This window comes from Bos mutus, chromosome 11, assembly GCF_027580195.1.
Source record: "Bos mutus isolate GX-2022 chromosome 11, NWIPB_WYAK_1.1, whole genome shotgun sequence".
In the NCBI taxonomy this organism is placed as follows: domain Eukaryota; kingdom Metazoa; phylum Chordata; class Mammalia; order Artiodactyla; family Bovidae; genus Bos; species Bos mutus.
The window spans coordinates 35,150,472-35,174,932 of record NC_091627.1 but is presented as its reverse complement, the minus strand read 5'-3'; the positions used below and the strand labels follow the sequence as shown (position 1 = coordinate 35,174,932).

The 24,461-nt window shown below is 41.0% G+C and overlaps 1 protein-coding gene across 2 annotated transcripts in view; it reads right to left on the bottom strand.

Moving 5' to 3' along the window:
- Positions 1-24,461, bottom strand: part of BABAM2 (BRISC and BRCA1 A complex member 2) — a 421,888-nt gene that overhangs the window by 183,786 nt on the left and 213,641 nt on the right. For both annotated transcript variants that reach the window (XM_070379299.1, XM_005903863.3), the window contains exon 7: positions 20,423-20,532. In XM_070379299.1, the coding sequence (XP_070235400.1) occupies positions 20,423-20,532 (110 nt within the window). The remainder of the gene's footprint in view (positions 1-20,422; positions 20,533-24,461) is intronic.

Below are 24,461 nucleotides of genomic sequence, written 5' to 3'. Positions count from 1 at the left end.
AATGAGTTCCCTTTCCCCTCTTCTGCTCTTACTATTAAGATTTTAGACAAGTAATTAACTAGTTAATCTCCCCTACATAATGGAAGATAATATATGCTTCTGATGAAAAGACACTATATAAAAACAAAATATGATTATTAACCATCAAGATGAATACCTAAAGGCATTAATTCACTTTATAAAATATGCAAAGGTACTAATTCACCAATAAATAAGTCATGGCAGGAGTCATGGCAGTCTGAGACTGCCAATTTGCTGAAGAGGTACAGCAGGGCCAAAGCGCCAAGAACTCTGTCTAGAGCAGCTGGAGAAGGAAGTTTAGCTCTCTACCAGGGATGGTTAGCACTGAAGTAAAAACCCAAAGCAGGAAAACAGCAAGGGATAGGCTACCCACTCCAGTATTCACGGGCTTCCCCGGTGGCTCAGACGGTAAAGAATCCACCTGCAATATGAGAGACCTGGGTTCAGTCTCTGGGTTGGGAAGATCCCCTGGAGGAGGGCATGACAACCCACTCCAGTACTCTTGCCTGGAGAATTCCATGGACAGAGGAGCCTGGCAGTCTGCAGTCCATGGGGTCTGCTGAGCAACTAAGCATCTAGCCAGGGCTGCAGGAAGCAGCAACAGCACAGGCACGCAGACTGCCACGGTGGGAAAAGCATGAGAAACCTGGGCCTCAGAAGCCCTGAGGTCCAGCTCCAGACCTGTCGGGAAAGGGGGAGAGTTGGGCAAGGCCTTTAAGGTATCTGAGCTGTGACTTTAACTCTGGAAAATGGAGATGGCCATGCGTGTCCTATCTAGCCTGCAAAGGTAAATGTGGAGAATATACTTCTAAGGTCGGAAGTGCAATATGTATATAAAGTGAAAATATTTTGAGTAAGACAGCATACAAAGATGAGAAATAACAGACTATAAAATGAGGAAGGCCCAAAGGGTGATGACAAGACAGGAGGATGGCAGCCATCTCCCTGACTAGAGGACACAAAGTGAAGAGGCCCAGGAGTAACACGGAAGGGCTCAGCACTGCTTGGCAAGGCGACTCTAACCCACCATGCTAGGGCAGGCGATAAACAGGCACCATAAACATTTAAGCCAAATTCAGCTTAATTTCAAAACAGGCAATAAAAACAGGAGAGCACTAATACTCTTACCACCCCTGTCTTTAGAAGACTACAATGGGTCTAGAGGTCACTCGGTTCCTATCTTTACTGGACTAAGTGGCAAATAACAGAGAAACGTGGTTAATACTCAAGAACCTAGATTGTGGGTTAATAAGCATTTGTGGACAGACTCCTGTTTGGTTTGAGTTGGCTGGCTTTCTTTGGGTGACAGAGGGCCCACATGGAGGCTCAGAAATAGTAATTTCTTGCAAGGACATTTGATAACACAAGGAAGAAAAAAAAGTACCCCATTCGCTCTGTGTTCATTCTGGCTCCAGTTGCCCTGGCTTTGGGATGCACAGGGGGTTTCACAAGCAATAAAGGAAAGGTGATCACCACTGTTTCAGACAACAATCCAGGGCCAAGCGACAGCTCAGCTGTGGTTTGCCCTGCATTTATACTTTACATAGAGAAGACATGCCTGAGCTTTGTTTGCAGACCTCCTGGTATATACTTTTTAAAAAATTAATTTATTTATTTTAATTGGAGGCTAATTACTTTACAATATTGTAGTGGTTTTTGCTGTACATTGACATGAATCAGCCATGGGTATACATGTGTTCCCCATCCTGAACCCCTCTCCCACCTCCCTCTCCATCCCATCCCTCAGGGTCATCCCAGTGCACCAGCCCTGAGCACCCTGTCTCATGCATTGAACCTGGACTGGTGATCTATATCACATATGATAATATACATGTTTCAATGCTATTCTCTCAAATCATCCCAACCTCGCCTTCTCCCACAGAGTCCAAAAGTCTATTCTTTACATCTATGTCTCTTTTGCTGTCTCATATATAGGGTCATTGTTTCTAAGTCAGAAAGAAAAACACTGATACAGTATATTAATGCATATATATGGAATTTAGAAAGATGGTATATAGACTTGTACTGGCTGAACTGAGTCTGCCCAATCTGCTGTGACTGGATCACTGCTGGCCCCCTGCCACTGCCCAGCAAGGCAAGCTGTACAAGTGACAGCCACTGAAGAGGAATAAAAGGATTGGGCCCTATCCCTCTAAATGTGCTGCTCTACACGGCAGGCACTATGGCTTGAGAACATCTAGTTTCCTTGGTAACCTAACTATGTACTGAATGGTTTCCATGGCAAAGCATGTCCCAGAGTCCAAATAATCAACATACGCATACAATTTGAAATGTAACTTATTAGTAGGGGGCTGGTCACACTAGGAAAAATTAGTAATCTTAAAAAGTCATGATACCCTTACTGCGGCCCCAAAGCAGACGTCTCCATGCAGCCCGATTTGAAGGGTGCCGTAACACAGAAGGGCAAGGCCACACCTGAAACGTGCCAGCCTGAGCTATGTGACACTGTTTCTGCGGAAGCTACGTCCCAAGAGATGAGATCCTGGTCTGGAAAGAAGAGGCTTGACAACCACAGAGTAAGAGTACAGTACTTCTGGGATTCCTAGAAATCTCTGCTAAGAATAGGACTAAGGTTCTCAAATAAACAGTCTAACAAAGTGCTCATTTTATAATCTGGAACTCAAAGGAAAAAGGTTATTAGTTTCCCTCTCAATGGGGGTGACAGCACCCTCTTAGGGGGATATGGAAATGCATGGGCACATGCACCATGAAATGGTCTCAATATCTGAGGGGTCATACAAGCAACAGGCAGGGCTGAGGATGCTAAATGCCGTGCCCTGCACCGGACAGGACCACATAACATCCACATGAGAAAATGCATCATGTTCTCAAAAGAAGTTCCTAATGAGAAAAATAATCAATTTTTAATGTACTTCTTTTTTAAATTAAAATTTTTTAATGTACGTGTTACCACTTGTCTTTTCTCTTTAAAAAATGAAAGATAAAAAGGACGGGGGCAAAAAAATCTAAATAATATTTTTAAAGTTCTTAATCTGTTTGACGAGTGTGTTAAGCCAATGATGTAAAAGTTAAAAATGACTTGTTAAAATGAAGAAGGAAGCGACTTTAATTTCTAAGAAAGGACAGACAGGGCTCCAAAAAGCTGGTGGGAGTAAGAGGCTCCATGCCAGGCTTAACAGGGTAAAGCTGCCCTGAGGCCTACTGTAATCTTTGCGTTCAGAATTCGTAAGTCCAAGGTCAGGGTCCGGATAGGCCCTCTCTTCACTCTGCAAGTAACTGAAACTTTCTAGTTGTCGTGTATGCAAGCAACAGTGATCGTGCAGAGGAACAGGGATTATGTGCAAAAGCCTCCTTTCAGATCTCCAGAAAGGCCCAAATGACAGGCAGATCCTCAGATCCCACTTCATTCTGTAACCAGCTCAACTCAGGACCCAGACAATCTGGTCAACACAGAAGAAGACTTCCTTACTTCCAGGACTCCCTTTGGGAATCCTGAAAACCTCTAAATCCGGACTGAACTGAAAAGCCCATACTGACCTTTCTTAAAATTCCTAAAAATGCTGGAAATCTGATCCATGTAAGAGTTCTTAAGACTAAGACCCAACCCAAAATCAGTATGGATTCACTAGAGCGCTGAAGACTTTCCAGACCTTCTCGTTCTGACTGAAAGCCTGCTTCAGCCTGAAGATCTCAGAGGCTGAGCAGTATCCAGATTTAATACTCAAGAGGTCTAGCCTGTCAGCAGTCTGAGGTTGCCCACTGATGGTCATGGTTGTCATAGTTACCATGATATTCTCATGTCTATTCCTGTATTTCCCCCACCAGCCTATCCTAAATGAATTCAGGGGACTGATAATACCTCTGGTCCTGATGGGAAGTATCTGGAGTAGAATTTTCAAAAATCGGGATCTCCAAGTATTTCAAGAGGAGGAGGAAGATGATGACATTGATTGAGATGACAGTCATAACACAGCCACTTATTAGGTATCTGGTGTTTACAATATGCCAAGCACTGGTGAACTCCGGGAGTTGGTGATGGACAGGGAGGCCTGGCGTGCTGTGATTCATGGGGTTGCAAAGAGTCGGACATGACTGAGCGACTGAACTGAACTGAACTGATCTTAAAACAATTTATATACATTCTCTCATTCAATCTTAGCAAAATTTCTATGAGGATTATAGATAAAGAAACTGAGTCACAGAGATGTAATTTGCACTAGGTTAACAGAACCAGAAAGTTACAGTCAGGCCATAAACCGCCATCTGTCTTATGGCTAAGCAGTGCTCTGCCTTCGTGTTTCACTAGAGACTTGCTCCTGATGGGAAGGGCAGCTGGGCCGGAGAGAGGTGAAGTGGCTGTTGAGAGCAGAGGGGAGGAGTATGCCTTGGCTCAGCTACATTTATCGAGAATTGAGAATTTGGGCAAAAGGGCTGAATCAGACCTTGGACCCAGTTAGTCTTCAAGCTATGTTAGCCTTTGGAACTAAAATGATGGGGGACCCTTCCAAAACAGTCTATAAAAATCAGCCCAGAAAGGTATACATGCAAAACTGCTCTGATCAACAAAGTGTGTAAGGAAACTGAAGACTGACTAGGAAATACTGTCTGTACTGAGTATGGAGTGGAAAGTAGGAAAAAGATCAAAGCTACAAATGAAGAAACACACTTTAAATAAGGTACCAAGTAAAAAGCTATGGGCTTTCTTCCTGAGATTATGGGAGGACAGGAGGCAGACAGACAGTGAACTGAAGAGACCCCTTTCTGAATTTCAGCTTCATCATCTATAAGATGGGGGCAACAGTAGTAACCAACTTTATAGGGTTGCTGTGAGGACTGAGTGAGTTAATGGGTACAGCATACTAAAAACATGTGACCCAAGTACTCATTAAGTATCAGCTACCATTAGTATCCAGTACACATATACACACCCACATACACACACACTCCCTTGTAGAGAATATATACTATGATTTTGATCTTTAGCTTTTTTAAAACATAAAAATGTACAATTCTGCTCATCTTTCTGATATTTGCTTTTTTTTTTTTTTTAACTCAGAAAACTTTCCATGTGAGTAAACAGAAATCTACCTGGTCCTTTACTGCTTCATTCTATGCCAAAGTATTTTTAGTCATTTTCCTACTGACAACCATTTCAGTTGTTTCTACCATCTGGACCTTTAATATTAAATTCTCTACTGACCAAGAAAAAACAGGGCTCCAAAGTTTGTCTGTGTCCTTAAGAAAGTATGTGCAAAAAGTAAATGAAGAGTCACTAATAGAATAGAAATAACAGAAACCAATCACTAAAACAAATGATACCTACAAACAAATATTTTGAAGGGTTTTTTAATTGTAAGAACAGAAGAATCTAAAATTTAAAGATAATACCCTCTACAGTCTTTTTTCCCCCAAGGAACCACATACATTGAATGTTTTTCCCAAGGAACCACATATACTCAATACATATTGAATATAATGAATAAATCCTCAAAAGCTTTCAATGTAATTTTCTTTAGCACACATATTATACTGGTCATGTCAAACTCTGACAAAACTGAAGTTTGCACAAAAGCACAAGATCAGAGGAGGAAATGGAAACATGGAAACATTATTGCCATTTGGTCACAAACTTTTCTCAGAGAAACAGGGCTATAAAAACGTGTTTCAGGATGAAAACTTGGCACAAAATAACCCAATCTTACATCATCCTTTTCAAAGACTGGGGTGGAGTAGGGATGGGAGGGATTAAAAAGCAGGAGGGCAAAGCTCTTTACATGTAAGAGAAAAAAAGGTTGTTGGTAAAATAAATTTTCCACTGATATATAAATTCTTCAAATTACTGGCTTGGTTTTACTTTAAAGTTGGCAAGGTAGCAGATTTCAGTCTTTTTCAGGTATGACCTCTATTTTGTTGAAGCTGTCTATAAAAGATAATGTTCACAGACAGGATGTCCATTCCCTGTTACGGTCCTAGTTACAATATTATATTAACTCATCATTTGTTTTGTTTTAAACTAAAGGCTTATCCACTCATTAAAGTCATTAGTGCTGCTAGTGAAAGACAGCATGTCTGAATTTTAACCAGTGCAGAAAAAGTCCAATATAATTATTAGCCCTATATTATAAGACTCAAAATCAGACATACCAGGATCAAATTACATGTTCTTTAATAAAAGGTCACACAGTAAAATCTGACAACATTGGTGTTCAACCTTTCCTCCAACAACAATATAAGGGTTCCACTTTATACATTAATTTTACACATTAAGAGCTTTAGTCATTACCCACTCCTACCAAACACTTGTAATCAAGAACCATGCCATTACCTTTTGGTATTAAGTAATTACCCACTGAAATCATGTTGTAGACATAACAAATCATATACATTTTTATGAAGAAGATGAGATAGAATGAACTTTATTTTTAAAACCCAACTGACTTATCACCCTATGCACATCCACACTCTGCTCTGAAAACTAAGGAAAAGCTATTATATTCATATTAATGTCATAGACCAATTTGGCTTCCCTGGTGGCTCAACGATAAGAATCTGCCTGCCAATGCAAGAGATGCAGGTTCGATTCCCCCACTCCAAAGAACTGTGGACAGAGAAGGAGCCTAGAGGGCTACATTCCTTGGGGTCACAAAGAATCAGACACAATTTAGTGACTAAACAACAATGGACCAATTCACAGATCCTTGTGGAGATGGAAACATTGAGAAAAAATGAGAACCAGTGGAATATCCGAGAGCTGGAAGCCCTGGGAAAGAAGTGCTGTGAACCCATGAGTTTCCTGGAAATCAAGGCCCAAACATCAGAAGAAAGCCCCAAAGTGTCAGGGCTCAGCCCCCTGGATCCTTGCTCCTGGAGCTTCTCTCTCCACTGTAAGCCTAACTCAGAAACCTAGGTGCTTGTGTTAGGCAGAAAGGAATGCAAGTGGCAGGTCTTCATGAATCTGTCCTTCCACCGTGAGCCAAAACAATGAGGTTAAAAACTGCTTCCTAACTTAGTGATTATGTTAGCTATTTTGAGAACAAGAAGGAAGTTAAAATTTGCTCTTACTGAAGCAAATATTGATAAGCATGAACATCATCATTCTTAGAAAAATGGTCATTCATTATACACCCCTTGTAGCAAGCCTTTTCAATCTTTTGGCTTCAAGACACTATGCGACCTTAGACTTAAAGGTTTACTAATTTACTGAACACTAAGCAAGAATACACAGAAGAACTGTACAAAAAAGATCTTCTCGACCCAGATAATCACGATGGTGTGATCACTCACCTAGAGCCAGACATCCTGGAATGTGAAGTCAAGTGGGCCTTAGAAAGCATCACTACGAACAAAGCTAGTGGAGGTGATGGAATTCCAGTTGAGCTATTTCAAATCCTGAAAGATGATGCTGTGAAAGTGCTGTACTCAATATGCCAGCAAATTTGGACAACTCAGCAGTGGCCACAGGACTGGAAAAGGTCAGTTTTCATTCCAATCCCAAAGAAAGGCAATGCCAAAGAATGCTCAAACTACCACATGATTGCACTCATCTCACACACTAGTAAAGTAATGCTCAAAATTCTCCAAGCCAGGCTTCAGCAATATGTGAACCGTGAACTTCCTGATGTTCAAGCTGGTTTTAGAAAAGCAGAGGAACCAGAGATCAAATTGCCAACATCTGCTGGATCATGGAAAAAGCAAGAGAGTTCCAGAAAAACATCTATTTCTGCTTTATTGACTATGCCAAAGCCTTTGACCGTGTGGATCACAATAAACTGTAGAAAATTCTGAAAGAGATGGGAATACCAGACCACCTGATCTGCCTCTTGAGAAATTTGTATGCAGGTCAGGAAGCAACAGTTAGAACTGGACATGGAACAACAGACTGGTTCCAAATAGGAAAAGGAGTACGTCAAGGCTGTATATTGTCACCCTGCTTATTTAACCTATATGCAGAGTACATCATGAGAAACGCTGGACTGGAAGAAGCACAAGCTGGAATCAAGATTGCCGGGAGAAATATCAATAACCTCAGAGATGCAGATGACACCACCCTTATGGCAGAAAGTGAAGAGGAACTAAAAAGCCTCTTAATGAAAGTGAAAGTGGAGAGTGAAAAAGTTAGCTTAAAGCTCAACATTCAGAAAACGAAGATCATGGCATCCGGTCCCATCACTTCATGGGAAATAGATGGGGAAACAGTGGAAACAGTGTCAGACTTTATTTTTCTGGGCTCCAAAATCACTGTAGATGGTGACTGCAGCCATGAAATTAAAAGACGCTTACTCCTCGGAAGGAAAGTTATGACCAACCTAGATAGCATATTGAAAAGCAGAGACATTACTTTGCCAACAAAGGTTCCTCTAGTAAAGGCTATGGTTTTCCCTGTGGTCATGTATGGATGTAACAGTTAGATTGTGAAGAAGGCTGAGCGCTGAAGAATTGATGCTTTTGAACTGTGGTGTTGGAGAAGACTCTTGAGAGTCCCTTGGACTGCAAGGAGATCCAACCAGTCCATTCTGAAGGAGATCAGCCCTGGGATTTCTTTGGAAGGAATGATGCTAAAGCTGAAACTCCAATACTTTGGCCACCTCATGCGAAGAGTTGACTCATTGGAAAAGACTCTGATGCTGCGAGGGATTGGGGGCAGGAGGAGAAGGGGACGACAGAGGATGAGATGGCTGGATGGCATCACTGACTTGATGGAAGTGAGCCTGGGTGAACTCCAGGAGTTGGTGATGGACAGGGAGGCCTGGCGTGCTGCGATTCATGGGGTCGCAAAGAGTCGGACACGACTGAGCGACTGAACTGAACTAAACTGAACTGAAGCATCTGAATTCCAATTAAATGCTATGTAAATGCTGTGTGTGGTATCACATATAAAAAAATATGTATATGTATGTATATATACACAAATGTATATATACATATACATACTAAAAAATGCTCACTCCTTGGAAGAAAAGCTATGACAAACCTAGATAGCATATTGAAAAACACAGACATTACTTTACTGACAAAGGTCCATCTAGTCAAGGCTATGGTTCTTCCAGTAGTCATGTATAGATGTGAGAGCTGGACCATAAAGAAGGCTGAGCGCTGAAGAATTGATGCTTTTGAACTGTGGTGTTGGAGAAGACTCTTGAGAGTCCCTTGGACAGCAAGGAGATCCAACCAGTCAATCCGAAAGGAAATCCACCCTGAATATTCATTGGAAGCTTAAGTTCCAATACTTTGGCCACCTGATGCAAAGAACTGACTCACTGGAAAAGACCCTGATGCTGAGAAAGATTGAAGGTGGGAGAAGAAGGGGACAACAGAGGATGAGATGGTTGGATGGCATCACCTACTCAATGGACATGAGTTTGAGCAAGCTCTGGGACTTGGTGAAGGTCAGGGAAGCCTGGTGTGCTGCAGTTCATGGGGTCCCAAAGAGTCGGACATGACTGAGCAACTAAACTGAACTGATACATATATGCATACACATACCTATATACATATATTATCCACAAATATACAGCACATACAAGTGTGTGTGTGTGTGTGTGTGTGTGTGTGTATGTGTATATATATCCATTTCCAATTTATATAACCTATTGTTATACAACCTAAATATAACCTATTTCCAATATATAACCTATTATGATTAATAAAATGTAAGTTCACTGAAAAGGCATTGAATTCATCACTAATAACGTGAATAGCACCCCACTCCAGTACTCTTGTCTGGAAAATCCCATGGATGGAGGAGCCTGGTAGGCTGCAGTCCATAGGGTCACTAAGAGTCGGATACGACTGAGCGACTTCACTTTCACTTTTCACTTTCATGCATTGGAGAAGGAAATGGCAACCCACTCCAGTGTTCTTGCCTGGAAAATCCCAGGGACGGGGGAGCCTGGTGGGCTGCTGTCTATGGGATCGCACAGAGTCGGACACGACTGAAGTGACTTAGCAGCAATAACGTGAAATGCTAAAAAGTACTATTTTCTATTCAAGTCTGTGAAATGTTTTTTAAGTTTATTTTTTACCCACAGTAAAATTCACTCTTTGTGACACACAGTTCTTTGAGCTTTGATAAATGCATAGAGTTGTATATCTATTACCACCATCGTGATACAGAACAATTCCATCATACTAAAATTTTCTTGTGTTGACTTTTTGTAGTCAACCTTGTGTAAAAGGTTTCAACATTAAAAACAGGTCCTCACACTTGAAAAGAATGAGGATGAGTGCCTCATAGCACCGATGATCAACTTTTTCATATCTTCATGCCACCTTTTTTACACACGGGTTTCTATTGTACTTCCACTCAGTTCTTGACCAAAAGGATTAAAGGGTAAAGCAGCTGAAACAATGGGATAAGAAGAAACAGTCTTGGAGGAGTTCAGACTTCAAGACAGTATGAAAGAAAAAATGCTGGAACTTGAGCATAAAGTAGAATAGATAGTTCTTTTTTAAAAAGGAATATGCCTGGGAGATACAAGGAAAAGTAACGAGTTGGATAAAACTGGTGAGTGATCACTTATGAGACAAGAGAATGAACTTAGCTTTTAAGTTCAGGAAACAATGGCGGGAGGAAGGTCAAAAATAGGATGCCTAGGTTTCATGGCTAAGGTCAGTAGAAGGATAGTTAAATCATTACTGAAAATAAGAACATAGAAAAAAAGCAGATTATCAGGAAGAGGAAATGGGTAATGTTAGATGATGACTTACACTCTAGATATTAAATTCAAAGCTTCAGTGATTGTTCCAGCACGAGATACTGTAGAAGGTAATTAACAATGCAGAAATGAAACCAAGAACAATGATTCTTAAACAAAGCTTATGAATTGATTTTAGGGGCAGGTGTGGTATTCTCAAAACTGCATTTGAACTTTTTGCACCTGTATATTTCCCTGGATAAAGTCCATGGCTCTCCAAGATTTTCAAAGAGGTCTGTGTCAGTCTGCTATTCCTTTACACATGATGTGTCTATTTCAGATACTTTACATCTTTGCTATTCAGATGATGTGTATAGATGTCAATTTTGTTTTATTTAGGCTATTGAGATTCCTTGTATTTCCTTTATTTGGTGTCTTCCATCAGTTCTGGAACATTCTAGACCATTTTCTCTTCTGCTTTGTAATTTCTCTGCTCCTGCCTCTTGAAAACAGCTTAATGTTTTCAAGAACTATCCACTGTTTACCTCAGACCTTTCATTGAGGAAGATTTTCCTACTTGTGAAATATAAATGAACACTGGCTATATGTAATGATCAGTGCTCAGAGCTTCACTGTTGAGATATATACATTTAAATCGAAAATCATAAACTTCTCATTTTCATTACAGAAAAAACTCGGCACAAAATCTTTGAGCTATTTAATTGAAAGGTGCTTGGCCTCAGCTCTTAAGTGAGCAGGGCTTCCCTGGTGGCTCAGAGGTTAAGGCATCTGCCTGCAATGAGGGAGACCTGAGTTCGATCCCTGGGTTGGGAAGATCCCCTGGAGAAGGAAATGGCAACCCACTCCAGTATTCTTGCCTGGAGAATCCCATGGACGGAGGAGCCTGGTGGGCTATAGCCCACGGGGTCACAAAGAGTCGGATATGACTAAGGGGCTTCACTCACTCTTAAGTGAGGACACATTATATCTTATAGTTTAAAGATATCAAGCTAAGTTGTAAGAATGTAAGTTAAACATTACACTATAGAGAAGAGAAAAGCATTTAAAAGAAGCAAGGCTGAGAACTGCCCAAAGACACAAAACAAATCTAAGAGCTTAAAGGTCAAACGAGTTTAAGAACCATGTACCAGTGAGATTTAAGCTATCACAGACTTATATACATCTTCTTTCTGAAAGTCTACTGTTTGCCTGAAAAGAAAGCTAGATTAAAAACATTAATCTATCACTAGCTTGGGTGGCTGGGGAGGTGGGAGTTCTGCACCAGAATGTTTCAAAAAATATAGTTATTTGGGGACTGATTGATTTTTCTTCCAGAACTAAATTCTGTTCTGGTTCTTTTTTGTAATGTTTCAAAGTGCAGGCTGAGCCCTTGATCTTTTGGGAGGCACCGGCAAGACAAAAGGCCAAACTCGCTAATGAAAACTTGCTGAACTTACTCTTCAGAATTCCATTCTAAGTCACGAAGAACCCTTCTGGCCCTGCTCCCAGACTAGTAAAACGAACATCTCAAGTCCCCAGAGGCGAAGATAGCTTGCTCCACTAAAACCAAATATGCATCTTCTGACAGCTGGTTGTCTTAGCATACTCAGGACTATGTATTTATCAAAGGTAAAAAAAAAAATCTCCAGCAGCACAATATTTATTACAGGATTATCTCTGTGACTCAAGTAAACATAAGTAAAGCTAAATTAAACCATGTTTACTATGATGTTCTATTACTTAAATCCTGACACAAAATCACCGCAAGAGATTTGGGGTCCATTTCTTGAGACAACTGATGCAGTTTTAAAAGTTAAAGGGCAAGATTTCTTTTAAATCTATTTGTGTTTAATCTCACGCCTCCTCAATTATTCTAAAAAATCTTTTTAGCATCTAAAATGAAAATTTCCCATCCTGTTAAGATGTTGTATTCAGTATCAAATTTAAATAAAACTCACAAAATACTGAATTAGCTTACTGCTTTTAACTTATTTTATCTGGTTTATCTGAATTTAATATCCACAATCTCACTGACTCTCACCCCTAAGTATTAATATTCAGTTCTCTTCATCCCCTTTTTCTCTAGTCTCTTTGGTCAAATTTCAGTTTATCCCAGCCTTTGTGGATTACAGGCCAGCCAAATATTCACAGTGATTATGTCTGTGGCTAGGCACACCATGGGGAAAAGACAGGGAAAGGGGAGGCTGGAGAGGCCACAGGAGGAGGAGTTGACAGGTCATATGCGATCACATGGGCTTCCCTTGTGGCTCAGATGGTAAAGAATCTGCCTGCAGTGCAGGAGACCTGGGTTCAATCCCTGGGTTGGGAAGATCCCCTAGAGAAGGAAATGACAACCCACTCCAGTATCCTTGCCTGGAAAATCCCATGGACAGAGGAGCCTGGTGGGCTGCAGTCCATGGGGTCGCAAAGTCGGGCACAACTGAGTGACTAACACTTCATACTGTATATATTATATGCGATCACAAGCATATGCACCACTTCCAGGATTCAGCTGATAAGCCCCTCTACAAAATAAATTCCACCTCTCCAAACAAAGCCAGGTTCCACAAGGGGAAAAAGCCTGCTGGCTGGTCACAAAGTACACCAAGATGGAAACCAATGATGGAAACCACTTGCATTCACAGGCACAGGATATAAGGAGTTCAGAGCTTTCTGCCCCCACAGGGAGTCTAATCAGTGGGGGTTGTGGTTGAGCTCACGTGGGGACTAAGGGCAGGGCCAGCTTGGCAGGAGGTAGGCTGTGGCTCGCCAGGCCACAACTGTTGGAAGAAGAAGCCCACCCATAAGGAGTTTATAGTTCAGGGAAACAATATGACAACAGAGGCACAAATAGGGGAGAGTACAGTCATGTTGGGACACAATGGTGGTGGTCACGAATACGCCACAAAGGAGGTGGTGAGGGAGAAGGCCTAAGAGGACAGACCCTACAGGAGAGGGAAATAAATTTAACGTTCAAGTATAAGAAGTAGTAAGGTATAACAATGAAAAAAATAAAAACTGTGTTCACAGGAAATCACACACAAAAAACCAGTTTGGCTGAACAACAGGAAATACATCGAGGCCAGATCAGGGTAGAAAGATCAGATGGGATTAAAAGAGAGAATACTCTGGATGATGAGAGAGATGTGCTTAATTCAGTCGGTAACAGGGAGGCACTGGTGGTGTGGATGGAGCAAGGAAAGGACATGATATGACTAGAACTTACTTTAAGAAGACAGGAGAGTTTTGTGCTAAATAAACTGAAATAGCAGGGAAAGTTAAAAGGCTATCAGGAGATGTGGCAATTGAAGACCTGAACTAAAATGACAGGAAGAGTGACAAAAATAAAGACACTGTGGAGAGAGGGTTTCTAGCATAAAACAATGGGCTGACTATTGATCTTGAGATACAGCACTGGGCACTGAAGACCATGAGAGCGCTGTGAACAGAAAGAAGGTTGCAAAGCAGAAACATCTACTCGAGGAATGATGAGTTTCATTTCAGACACTTTGAATTTGAGGTGTCAGCTGAACACACAGACACAAAATCTATCAAATGGCTAGAAAAGCAGACCTGTAGACAGGAAGGAAAGCTGGGATTCGAAATGGGGATTTGGGGGTCGTCCACAAAGAGGTGAGGCCATGAAAGAGGCCTAGGGTGGAATCACGGCAAACATAATTTAGCATAATTTAAAGTGTTTGGAAAGGAAGTAAAGACAGTGAAGGATACCAGGAAGGATCTAAGAAATCCAGCTTTTAGAGGGGAAAAGATGTATTATGAAACTCATGCTAGACTATTCACAGTAGCCAAGACCTGGAAGCAACCTAAACGTCCATCTACTGATGAATGGATAAAGAAGACGTGGTACACGTATACAATGGAACACTACTCAGCTATGAAAAGAATGAAATAATGGCATTTGCAGCAACATGGCTGCAACTAGAGACTACCACACTAAATGAAGCCAGAAAGAGAAAAACAAATACCATATGATAACTCTGACATGTGGAATCTAAAGTACGACACAAATGAAACTATCTATGAAACAGAAACAGATTCATGGACACAGAGAACAGCCTTGTGGTAGCCAAAGGGGAAGAGGCTGGGGGGATGGAGTGGGAAGCTGGGGTTAGCAGATAAAAGCTACTGTACACAGAATGGATGAAAAAAACAAGGTCCTACTGTATAGCACAGGGAACTATATTTAATATCCTATGGTAAAACACAATAGAATACAAAAAAGAATGTGTGTGTGTTTAAGTGTGTCTCTTTGCTGTATAGCAGAAATTAACACAACATTGTAAATCAACTATACGTCAATTAAAAAAAATGCAAGCCAGGAATATTACCATGAAGATTAGATGGGATGGTAAATTGTAAAGCAACTTGAACATTTCAAAACACTAAACAAATATATTTTTATCGCTACAGTATTACCATATCTAATCTCTAGAAAAGCCACGTCACATTGGCAGAGCCATACTTTCCAAAGTTTTCCAAAGTCCCCTCCTCAACAAGTTGATTGGAACTGATCTCCTTCTCTTTCCCTGAAGTCTTTCAGTAGTTAATATCTTTTCTTGGGTGTTTATATAACTAGAGAAGCACTAACAGAACATCAACCATGAGTCAAACACTACTGTAGGCACTTCCATATCCCCTTGGAGTGGATGAAGCCGAAGCTCAAGATTTATCTCCCTTTACAGAAGATGAAATGAGGCTCAAAAAGGTTAAAGTATCTTGAGCAAGACTGCCAGTTAGCAAGTGGAGGAACAGAGGGCTTCTCATGCCAAGTCTTATTGTGCTATTTCTACACACAAGTTGGAACTTGCCATATTTGTTCTGATCTCCCTTACTGATTATATGCAAACTAAGGGCATAAGCCATATCTCATTTTTCTTGACATTCTCTGAAGCATCTAGTAAAGGACCTTATACTGGGTCACTTTTCAATGTGTTTTTGTTGCTTGAAAGAAGGCATGCCATGGATATTCGCAGGCACACAGGCCTCACTAATGGTGAATGTCTGTGGGCTGGTAAGCTTTGAGTATTTATTTCCAAGGCGGGACTGTAACTCAACAACACAAAGTTCTAAAAACAAATTCTGTACTTGTGAAAGATGCCACCTGGTCCGCCTCAGGGGCTGAAGTCCTCTTTTTATGCATGGAGTGGGAACAGCACAGGGAGTGACGAGCTGGTTTTCTTCAAACCACTCCCACTAACTGGCTGCAGCCAAGGACAGGCCCACACCTTCTGGGGAAGAGAACTGTGCAGCCTCTGCTGCCATTTGACCTCTGGTGTCACCGCTGGAACTGCCACAGTCTGGGGCGGAGGTGCAGGCAAGGAAGGATTCGTGCCAGCTCTGATGACGTAACCCTACGATTCCAGCTTTCCTGCCAGGAAAAAAAGGCAACTGGTTTGGAATCCAGTTTTTCACCCCACTTCTCCTGTTATTCAACCAAAATCTACTTTACATAACTGACCATTAGCTTTTCTTGCATACCTCACCATTGTTTTTTTTTTTTTTTTTAATGAACATTACTTAGTGTCTAATTCAACTGACTGGCTTGGGTTCCTTTGAAAACAAATGTATGGACCCAGAAACATGTGCATTTTATCAAAGTCCCTTGCTGGATAAGAACACAAAGTCCTCAGAACCTTTTACTCTGCAAGCCATATACATAACACAGCGAGAGACAGGAAACAACAAGCATCTAAACACTATACAGGCGTTCAGTCAGCCATGCGTCCCGGCACTGCTAGAAACACCGGACAACCGTTCCAGGACAGATTTCTGAAGTGAGACCGCATTGCAGGGCTTCATAAATTATAATACACTTGGGAGTTTTCTACCCAGTGTCTCTGACAGATGTTCTCTTTTGTGGGAGCCTCTAATTCGGGGACATTTGGTATCCATATCCCTAGAAATCTTTAGGGTAAAGTAAATTTATCCCCCTTCCTATATGTGATGACAAGACTCCAGAGTAGCCTTTTCCTATTTTTGAGACTAGTTAATGTGAGCACAGTGCCCTTGCCTACTGCATGGACTAGCTGGGGCAGAGACATTACATCAGCCAGACTAAAACAGGGTATTTCCCAGGCTCAAGACAGCTTTCTATGCCATGAAAAGTCTTTTATCAATTTTTACCTACTGTGGATCAGGCTGTCGATCTCCAGGGCTTCTGCCTGTCAAATACAGTGCATGGGACTTGGGACTTCCTCGAAAGAGCCATAGCAGAAGCCAAAAAGTGTGCAAGCCTGAGCTAGGGCAAGCGTCTGGCATTGGCTTCGGGCGGGTCCACGTAGGATGCTTTTCCCATGACTCCTGAAAGAACTCTCCAAGTCTGACTCTATAATCAATGCCTCAACAGTTAAAAGTTGACGGATTGTATGAAACACAGAAACGAGAGCTTAACACAATATCAAAGATAGTGGCAACCGCTCTTCTCTCAGTTCCTAAAATCTATCCTATGACTTGGACCTTAGTGAAATGACATTACTTCTTTTCTATGCTCTGATCTCTGTAAGAGTCAGGCCAAAGATATGAATAACTTTAACAACTATGTAAGCCCTTAGAAGATCATACCACAATTTGACCACTTTCCATTTTAACTTTCTCTAAAAGCTCATTTTTACAACTTTTACTCAAGGGTATAAGAACGTTTAATCGTTTTCTTTGGTATTACACATGCAGTTCTATTAAGGGAACTTGTATCAAACAGTAAAAACGTACAACCTCTCAATGATGCATTTTCACATTTTCTTGTGAAAATTACTTACTGCCCTAGAACACTGTCAATTACTTACTATTATTTGATATTATTTACCCTGCACTGCATTTGTAAAAGCATTAAAGGAATGAAAAGACTTGCTCCTTGCCCGTGAGTTGCTTGCGATATAGATAAAAGATGGAAAAAAGAAAAGCACAACACTAACTAAATCTATGGTGTGCAGATTATAAGAGTGATGATATAAATTTAGTGTTATAAGAACTTAGAGGAAAGCTAGATTAATTTTTCCCAGGGAAAATGGGTGGTAGACAGCATTTGAAAAAAGCCTTAGAAAATGTATAATATTTCAACACAAAGACAGCATTAGAGAAGGGCATTTTACATGGACGTACAGTTTTAGTAAAGGCACAGAGGCAAGAGAGTACATGTGAATGTAGAAAACTTCAAGTGAAGGAGTCCAGCTGAAGGACAGGAAAACAGGATACATGGGGAGAAATGACAGGAAACTGATCTGGAAAAGTAAGCTGTGGCCAGTTCTTAACATAAAAGGGGTTGGGGGTGTAGAAAGCTAGATTTTAGAAATAGGAAATCACTTTTAAAATATACCCTTTACTAATAATTTTTCCCACCATATCTTTGATTTTAGAGTGAGAAATATTTTATTAGCAAGTTTACTTGCAAACTAGGAGCAGTCACTTCAAAGAAAAATAATGTAAATGCTGGCAAATTCTTGGCTGCAGCTGAACTGATAATATTCTTATTACCTATATCTTGTGATTGTTTTACAACTCTCTTTTCGCATCATCAAAATACCTTCTTAGGTTTAATGCATACTGTATGTACCGAGTAGCTACTCCGGAACTAGTATTTGCTCACATGGTTACTCATCCTCTCCTTTTCTGCCCCAATCTGTCCTACCAATCACTCACTCAGTCACTCGTTCTTCTCCTGTAAACACTATCAATAATAATAACATTACTAGCTCCAACTTGCTATAGTGACAGGCATTGCAATTAATGCTTTATGAACAGTTATTTAATATAATCCTCAAAACAAAACTATGAAAAAGGTATGATTATCCCTATTTTACGGATGAGGCAACAAATTCAGAGATGTTAACTATTTTGCCCGTTGGTAAGTGACAGAATCCAGGTTTAAATCACACATGCTTGACTCCGGAACCCTTGCCTGTTACCACTTCACTATTATCTCCAATACCCTTTGGCCACTTACTGCTATGGTTCAGTATTTTCAATTAAAAATTAAAATATTCATTGAGTGACTGCTACTGTAAGATCCTGTTCCAGGTATTGTCAGAGGTATATAAATAGATGAGAGAATGCCTGTGGGTTATTAATGCTCATAATCTTCCATATTTGAATATAAAGAGCCATGTCTTTTATCAGTGTGTAAGATGGTATGTTTATGATTCATGAATTAAGAGCAACTAAGGAGACGGGGGGGTGAAAGAGCTTGGTATATGAATGTGGATGGTGACCACATCTCAGACAGAAATCAGCCAACCCTGACTAGATGACTTACAGAGAATTTTAATAATACATTTCAAGCAGAGTCTGTAAAAACTCTCTCTGCTGATGAAAAATCTGTCCTGTCAGAAGTTCCCAACCAAATCTGCTTACAATCCATTTTCAATGAACCTCAACTTCCTTTGAAGTAGAATAAGCTACTAAAGCATTTTAGCCAACAATAAGCACATTGTGAGGTTAGTGCTTATAAGATTCATTACTGATGAACAAAGTTACTGAGTTAAAACACAAACGTAATATCAAACTACTGGTACCACATAGTCTGAATGCTGTGTCAAGTGATACAGAACTATTTCAATGCAAAAAATATGTCATCTTTTTAAGCTACCTGCCTCTAATATTCCCTTCACTAACTTCTGAATAAGTTAATACTGTCAGGTTACTGGTTACATTTTTACAAACAATGAGAAGAGTTATGAACACACAAGAAACTGAGTAGGATGCTGTTCAGCAGTCCTCTTTAAGGTAACCACACATGTTGTTGTTTAGTCGCTAAGTTACGTCTGACTCTTTTGTGAAACCAAGGACTATAGCATGCCAGGCTCCTCTGTCCTTGGGATTCTCCAAGCAAGAATACTGGAGTGGGTTGCCATTCCCTTCTCCAGGGGAGCTTTCTGACCCAGAGATCGAACCCGGGTCTCCTGCATCGCAGACAGATTCTTTACCAACTGAGCCACCAGGGAAGCCCTAGGGGACATCAGTTCAGTTCGGTTGCTCAGTTGTGTCCGACTCTTTGCAACCCCATGGACTGCCAGGGGACATAGGGCTAAGCTATTAGTCTGGCAAGCAGGACACAATCCTTAGAGTCACTGAATGGAGGGGAGACAGACGGGTTAACCTGCATGCATTAACTATTAGGGTGCACTCTGCTAGGGATGCAGGGGAGTGCTTCAGGAGCTCATACGAGTGGCACCAGCCCCAGAGTTGGGATTCCCAGTCCCCAGCAGCCTCCCTCCTGCTGTCTGGAATGCTCTCTCCCCTGGCTGAAAGATCCGCCCCGACAATGTCTGCATGGTTCCCTCTCTCCACTAGCCAGTGCATGCGTGCCAAGTCACTTCAGTTGTATCTGTCTCTGCAACCCTATGGACTGTAGCCCACCAGACTCCTCTGTCCACGGGATTCTCCAGGCAAGAATACTGGAGTGGGTTGTCATTCCCTTCTCCGGGGGATCTTCCCAACCCTACTTGGCAGGCGGATTCTTTACCACTGAGCCATCAGGGGAAGCCCAACCACACATACTCAGGGATATTCATAAGGAGTCACAATTTTGGACTCAGGCACAGTATTCACATCACAAATTGCAGAGCTAAGTCTTATCCAAAGATCACCATGGCAAATACTGTCTGTATTTAATCTGGAATCTAAACGTTGAATACAATTCATTTTAAGAAAACAAAAGTCAATAAAGAGAAACCATTCTAAGAATTTAAGACTGGCCAAAGAAGTAGCAATCATGTCTCATTAACAAGAAGAATCATCAGGCTACATAAAATTATGACACCGATACTTACTGTTCAATTCGGGGTGACAAGTACAGCTTAGGGTACACCTGAGTGGCTTCAGTGTCCTCAAAACTGACAGAAAGGAGGGCCACATCTTCTCCTGGGTCTTCATTCACATCCTTAAACAGTTAGTGAAAAACACAATGGCATTAGTACTTGCTCTCGTAACATTTTTCTGGTGACCAGCTTACTGTCTGCCAGCAATAAGCCCAGAAGTGTGGGTCACCTGAATTCAAGTTTCGAGACTCCATACATGCTTTGCCACATATCTAGTCACTTTTTAACAGTGACAGCTTTCAAACATTCCGATCAAACTCCACCATAGTAATAAAAAGATCCCCACCAATCTTTCAGTTGTTTCCACATTCCAAGAAGGGAAAAGTGAATCTGGTGTTAATAAAGGATTAGACGAAAACGTAGTGAAGTTACAGTAGCTAGCAAGATATATAATGTCTTATAATTTATATAATACATACAAATGGCTTAAAATTTACTTTTCCTAGGAAGAAGATGCATTATAAACATGATTTATATCACCAGACAACAACAAAATCTTAAAATACCCTAGGAATTTTATTATATCTATCTTGATAATATACTGTAAGTTATTTAGTAAACATTGCCAAGAAACATATTACTATGAAGTGTACCACTGTACATGCAAATGGCAGGGTGTTACATACATATCTGCTTAAGCAAAATGATCATGGATGATTCATATGTGAACCACAAGACATATGTATTTTAAAAGTCTAGTTATACAATGCAAAGAAAGAGAGGAAAACAATAGAATGGGAAAGACTAGAGATCTCTTCAAGAAAATTAGAGATACCAAGGGAACATTTCATGCAAAGATGGGCTCAATAAAGGATAGAAATGGTATGGGCCTAACAGAAGCAGAAGATAGTAAGAAGAGGTGGCAAGAATACACAGAATAACTATACAAAAAAGATCTTCACGACCCAGATAATCACGATGGTGTGATCACTCACCTAGAGCCAGACATCCTGGAATGTGAAGTCAAGTGGGCCTTAGAAAGCATCACTACGAACAAAGCTAGTGGAGATGACGGAATTCCAGTGGAGCTATTTCAAATCCTGAAAGATGATGCTGTGAAAGTGCTGTGCTCAATATGCCAGCAAATTTGGACAACTCAGCAGTGGCCACAGGACTGGAAAAGGTCAGTTTTCATTCCAATCCCAAAGAAAGGCAATGCCAAAGAATGCTCAAACTACCACATGATTGCACTCATCTCACACACTAGTAAAGTAATGCTCAAAATTCTCCAAGCCAGGCTTTAGCAGTACGTGAACCGTGAACTTCCAGATGTTCAATCTGGTTTTAGAAAAGGCAGAGGAACCAGAAATCAAATTGCCAACATCTGCTGGATCATGGAAAAAGCAAGAGAGTTCCAGAAAAACATCTATTTCTGCTTTATTGACTATGCCAAAGCCTTTGACCGTGTGGATCACAATAAACTGTGGAAAATTCTGAAAGAGATGGGAATACCAGACCACCTGACCTGCCTCTTGTGAAACCCACATGCAGGTCAGGAAGCAACAGTTAGAACTGGACATGGAACAACAGACTGGTTCCAAATAGGAAAAGGGGTACGTCAAGGCTGTATATTGTCACCCTGCTTATTTAACTTATATGCAGAGTACATCATGAGAAACGCTGGGCTGGAAGAAGCACAAGCTGGAATCAAGATTGCCGGGAGAAATATCAATAACCTCAGATATGCAGATGACACCACCCTTATGGCAGAAAGTGAAGAGGAACTAAAAAGCCTCTTGATGAAAGTGAAAGAGGAGAGTGAAAAAGTTGGCTTAAAGCTCAACATTCAGATAACGAAGATCATGGCACCTCGTCCCATCACTTCATGGCAAATAGATGGGGAAACAGTGGAAACAGTGTCAGACTTTATTTTTCTGGGCTCCAAAATCACTGCAGATGGTGACTGCAGCCATGAAATTAAATGATGCTTACTCCTTGGAAGGAAAGTTATGACCAACCTAGATAGCATATTGAAAAGCAGAGACATTACTCTGCCAACAAAGGTCCGTCTAGTCAAGGCTATGGTTTTTCCAGTGGTAATGTATGGATGTGAGAGTTGGACTGTGAAGAAAGCTGAGCACTGAAGAATTGATGCTTTTGAAGTGTGGTGTTGGAGAAGACTCTTGAGAGTCCCTTGGACTGCAAGGAGATCCAACCAATCCATTCTAAAGGAGATCAGTCCTGGGTGTTCTTTGGAAGAAATGATGCTAAAGCTGAAACTCCAATACTTAGGCCACCTGATGCAAAGAGTTGACACATTGGAAAAGACTCTGATGCTGGGAGGGATTGGGGGCAGGAGGAGAAGGGGACAACAGAGGATGAGATGGCTGGATGGCATCACCCACTCGATGGACATGAGTTTGAGTGGACTCCGGGAGTTGGTGGACAGGGAGGCCTGGCGTGCTGCAATTCATGGGGTCGCAAAGAGTCGGACACGACTGAGCAACTGAACTGAACTGAACTATAAGAATATTATAAGACAAAAACAAAGAAACATTGAGAGGTTGAACTGATAATGATAAAGCTAAACTTACTGTAATTTATAATTAAAAAATAAGAATAGCAACAATCGAATGTCATAATCAACTGAAGCCAAACTGGTGATATACTAAATTGTTCTGAATTAAAACTGTGGGACTTACCACTACATGAATGTACTTTACAAGCACTGCCAAGCACTGACTATTTGGCAGACTTCTGAAGCAAATACCAAATTAGAATAAATTCTCATAGCATGGTGATTTCAATTTGAGAATAGAAAATTTTAATAACCCTTAACAATTTATTTCTGGTTGGTAAGTGGCTACAAAGGCTTCCCTGTTGGCTCAGGCAGTGAAGAATCCACCTTCAATGTGGGAGACCGGGTTCAATCAGGAAGATCCCCTGAAGAAGGGAAAGGCAACCCACTCCAGTATTCTTGCCTGGAGAATCCCATGGATGGAGAATGGTGGACTAGAGTCCACTGGGTTGCAAAAAGTCGGACATGACTGAGTGACTCACACACACACACAAACGGCTCCAAATCAAATACAAATTTTTAAGAAACTTAATAGAATTGCACATTTTTCACACTAAGGCACTGCTAAGAGCCAACCCACATTTCTAAATCAGATCACAAGTTCTCAGCAGACATCCTAGGAGGGTCCCAACCCAGACTTTAAGAATCACTGCCTGTGATACTTGGGAATCTCAGACATCATGTCCTTCCTTTGGTCTAAACAGGCCTCAGCCCAGCTTCTCCTGCATCTTCGGAAGCTGGTCCTCACACTCACCTGCTTACCTCAAGCATCTTTGATCTCCTTGCTCTGCCTTCTACTGTGTCTACAGGATGCACCACTGTGGCAAGTATACACAGGGACAAGGACTGAAAGTCTCTCCCATCTTAAAATACAAAAATTTTTAAAAGAAAGAAAAGAAATCATGCTGGTCTCTGCTTAGTTCCCTGCGTTCTGACATCTCTCCTCCTCCACTGCATAGACTGCTGCTGAAAGACTGCTCCACACTCCCTGTCTCACTCCCTCCCCTCTTCTTAACCTCCCCTTAGCCCACTCTAGTAGCCTTCTGACCCTACTTCCTACCAGGACAGTCACTAAAGACAACAAATGCCTCTCGGTCCCCATCTTACTCAATCTCTAAACAGTATTTGACATGGAATTCTCTCTCCTCTGAAAATATGCCTTCTTGCTTCTAAGAAACTATATGTTCCGGGTCTTCTCTTGTCTCTTTGGCCACTTCCTCCTTTCTTTTCTTCCTCTCTTTTTTAACTTCGCAATTGTTTTTTCATTTTACATTACAAAATTCAGGCTTGTTGTAACAATTCAAATGATACAGAAGTTTTTTTTGTGTTGTTGTTGTTTTAAAAAGGCATTTCCATCCTTGCTTTTCAAGGTAACCAACAGTAACCGTGTATGTGGCCTTAAACAGCTTTTTCTATGATCATAAAAACATACACACACTTGCATATAAATAACTCTTTAACTGTGTGTTCTGT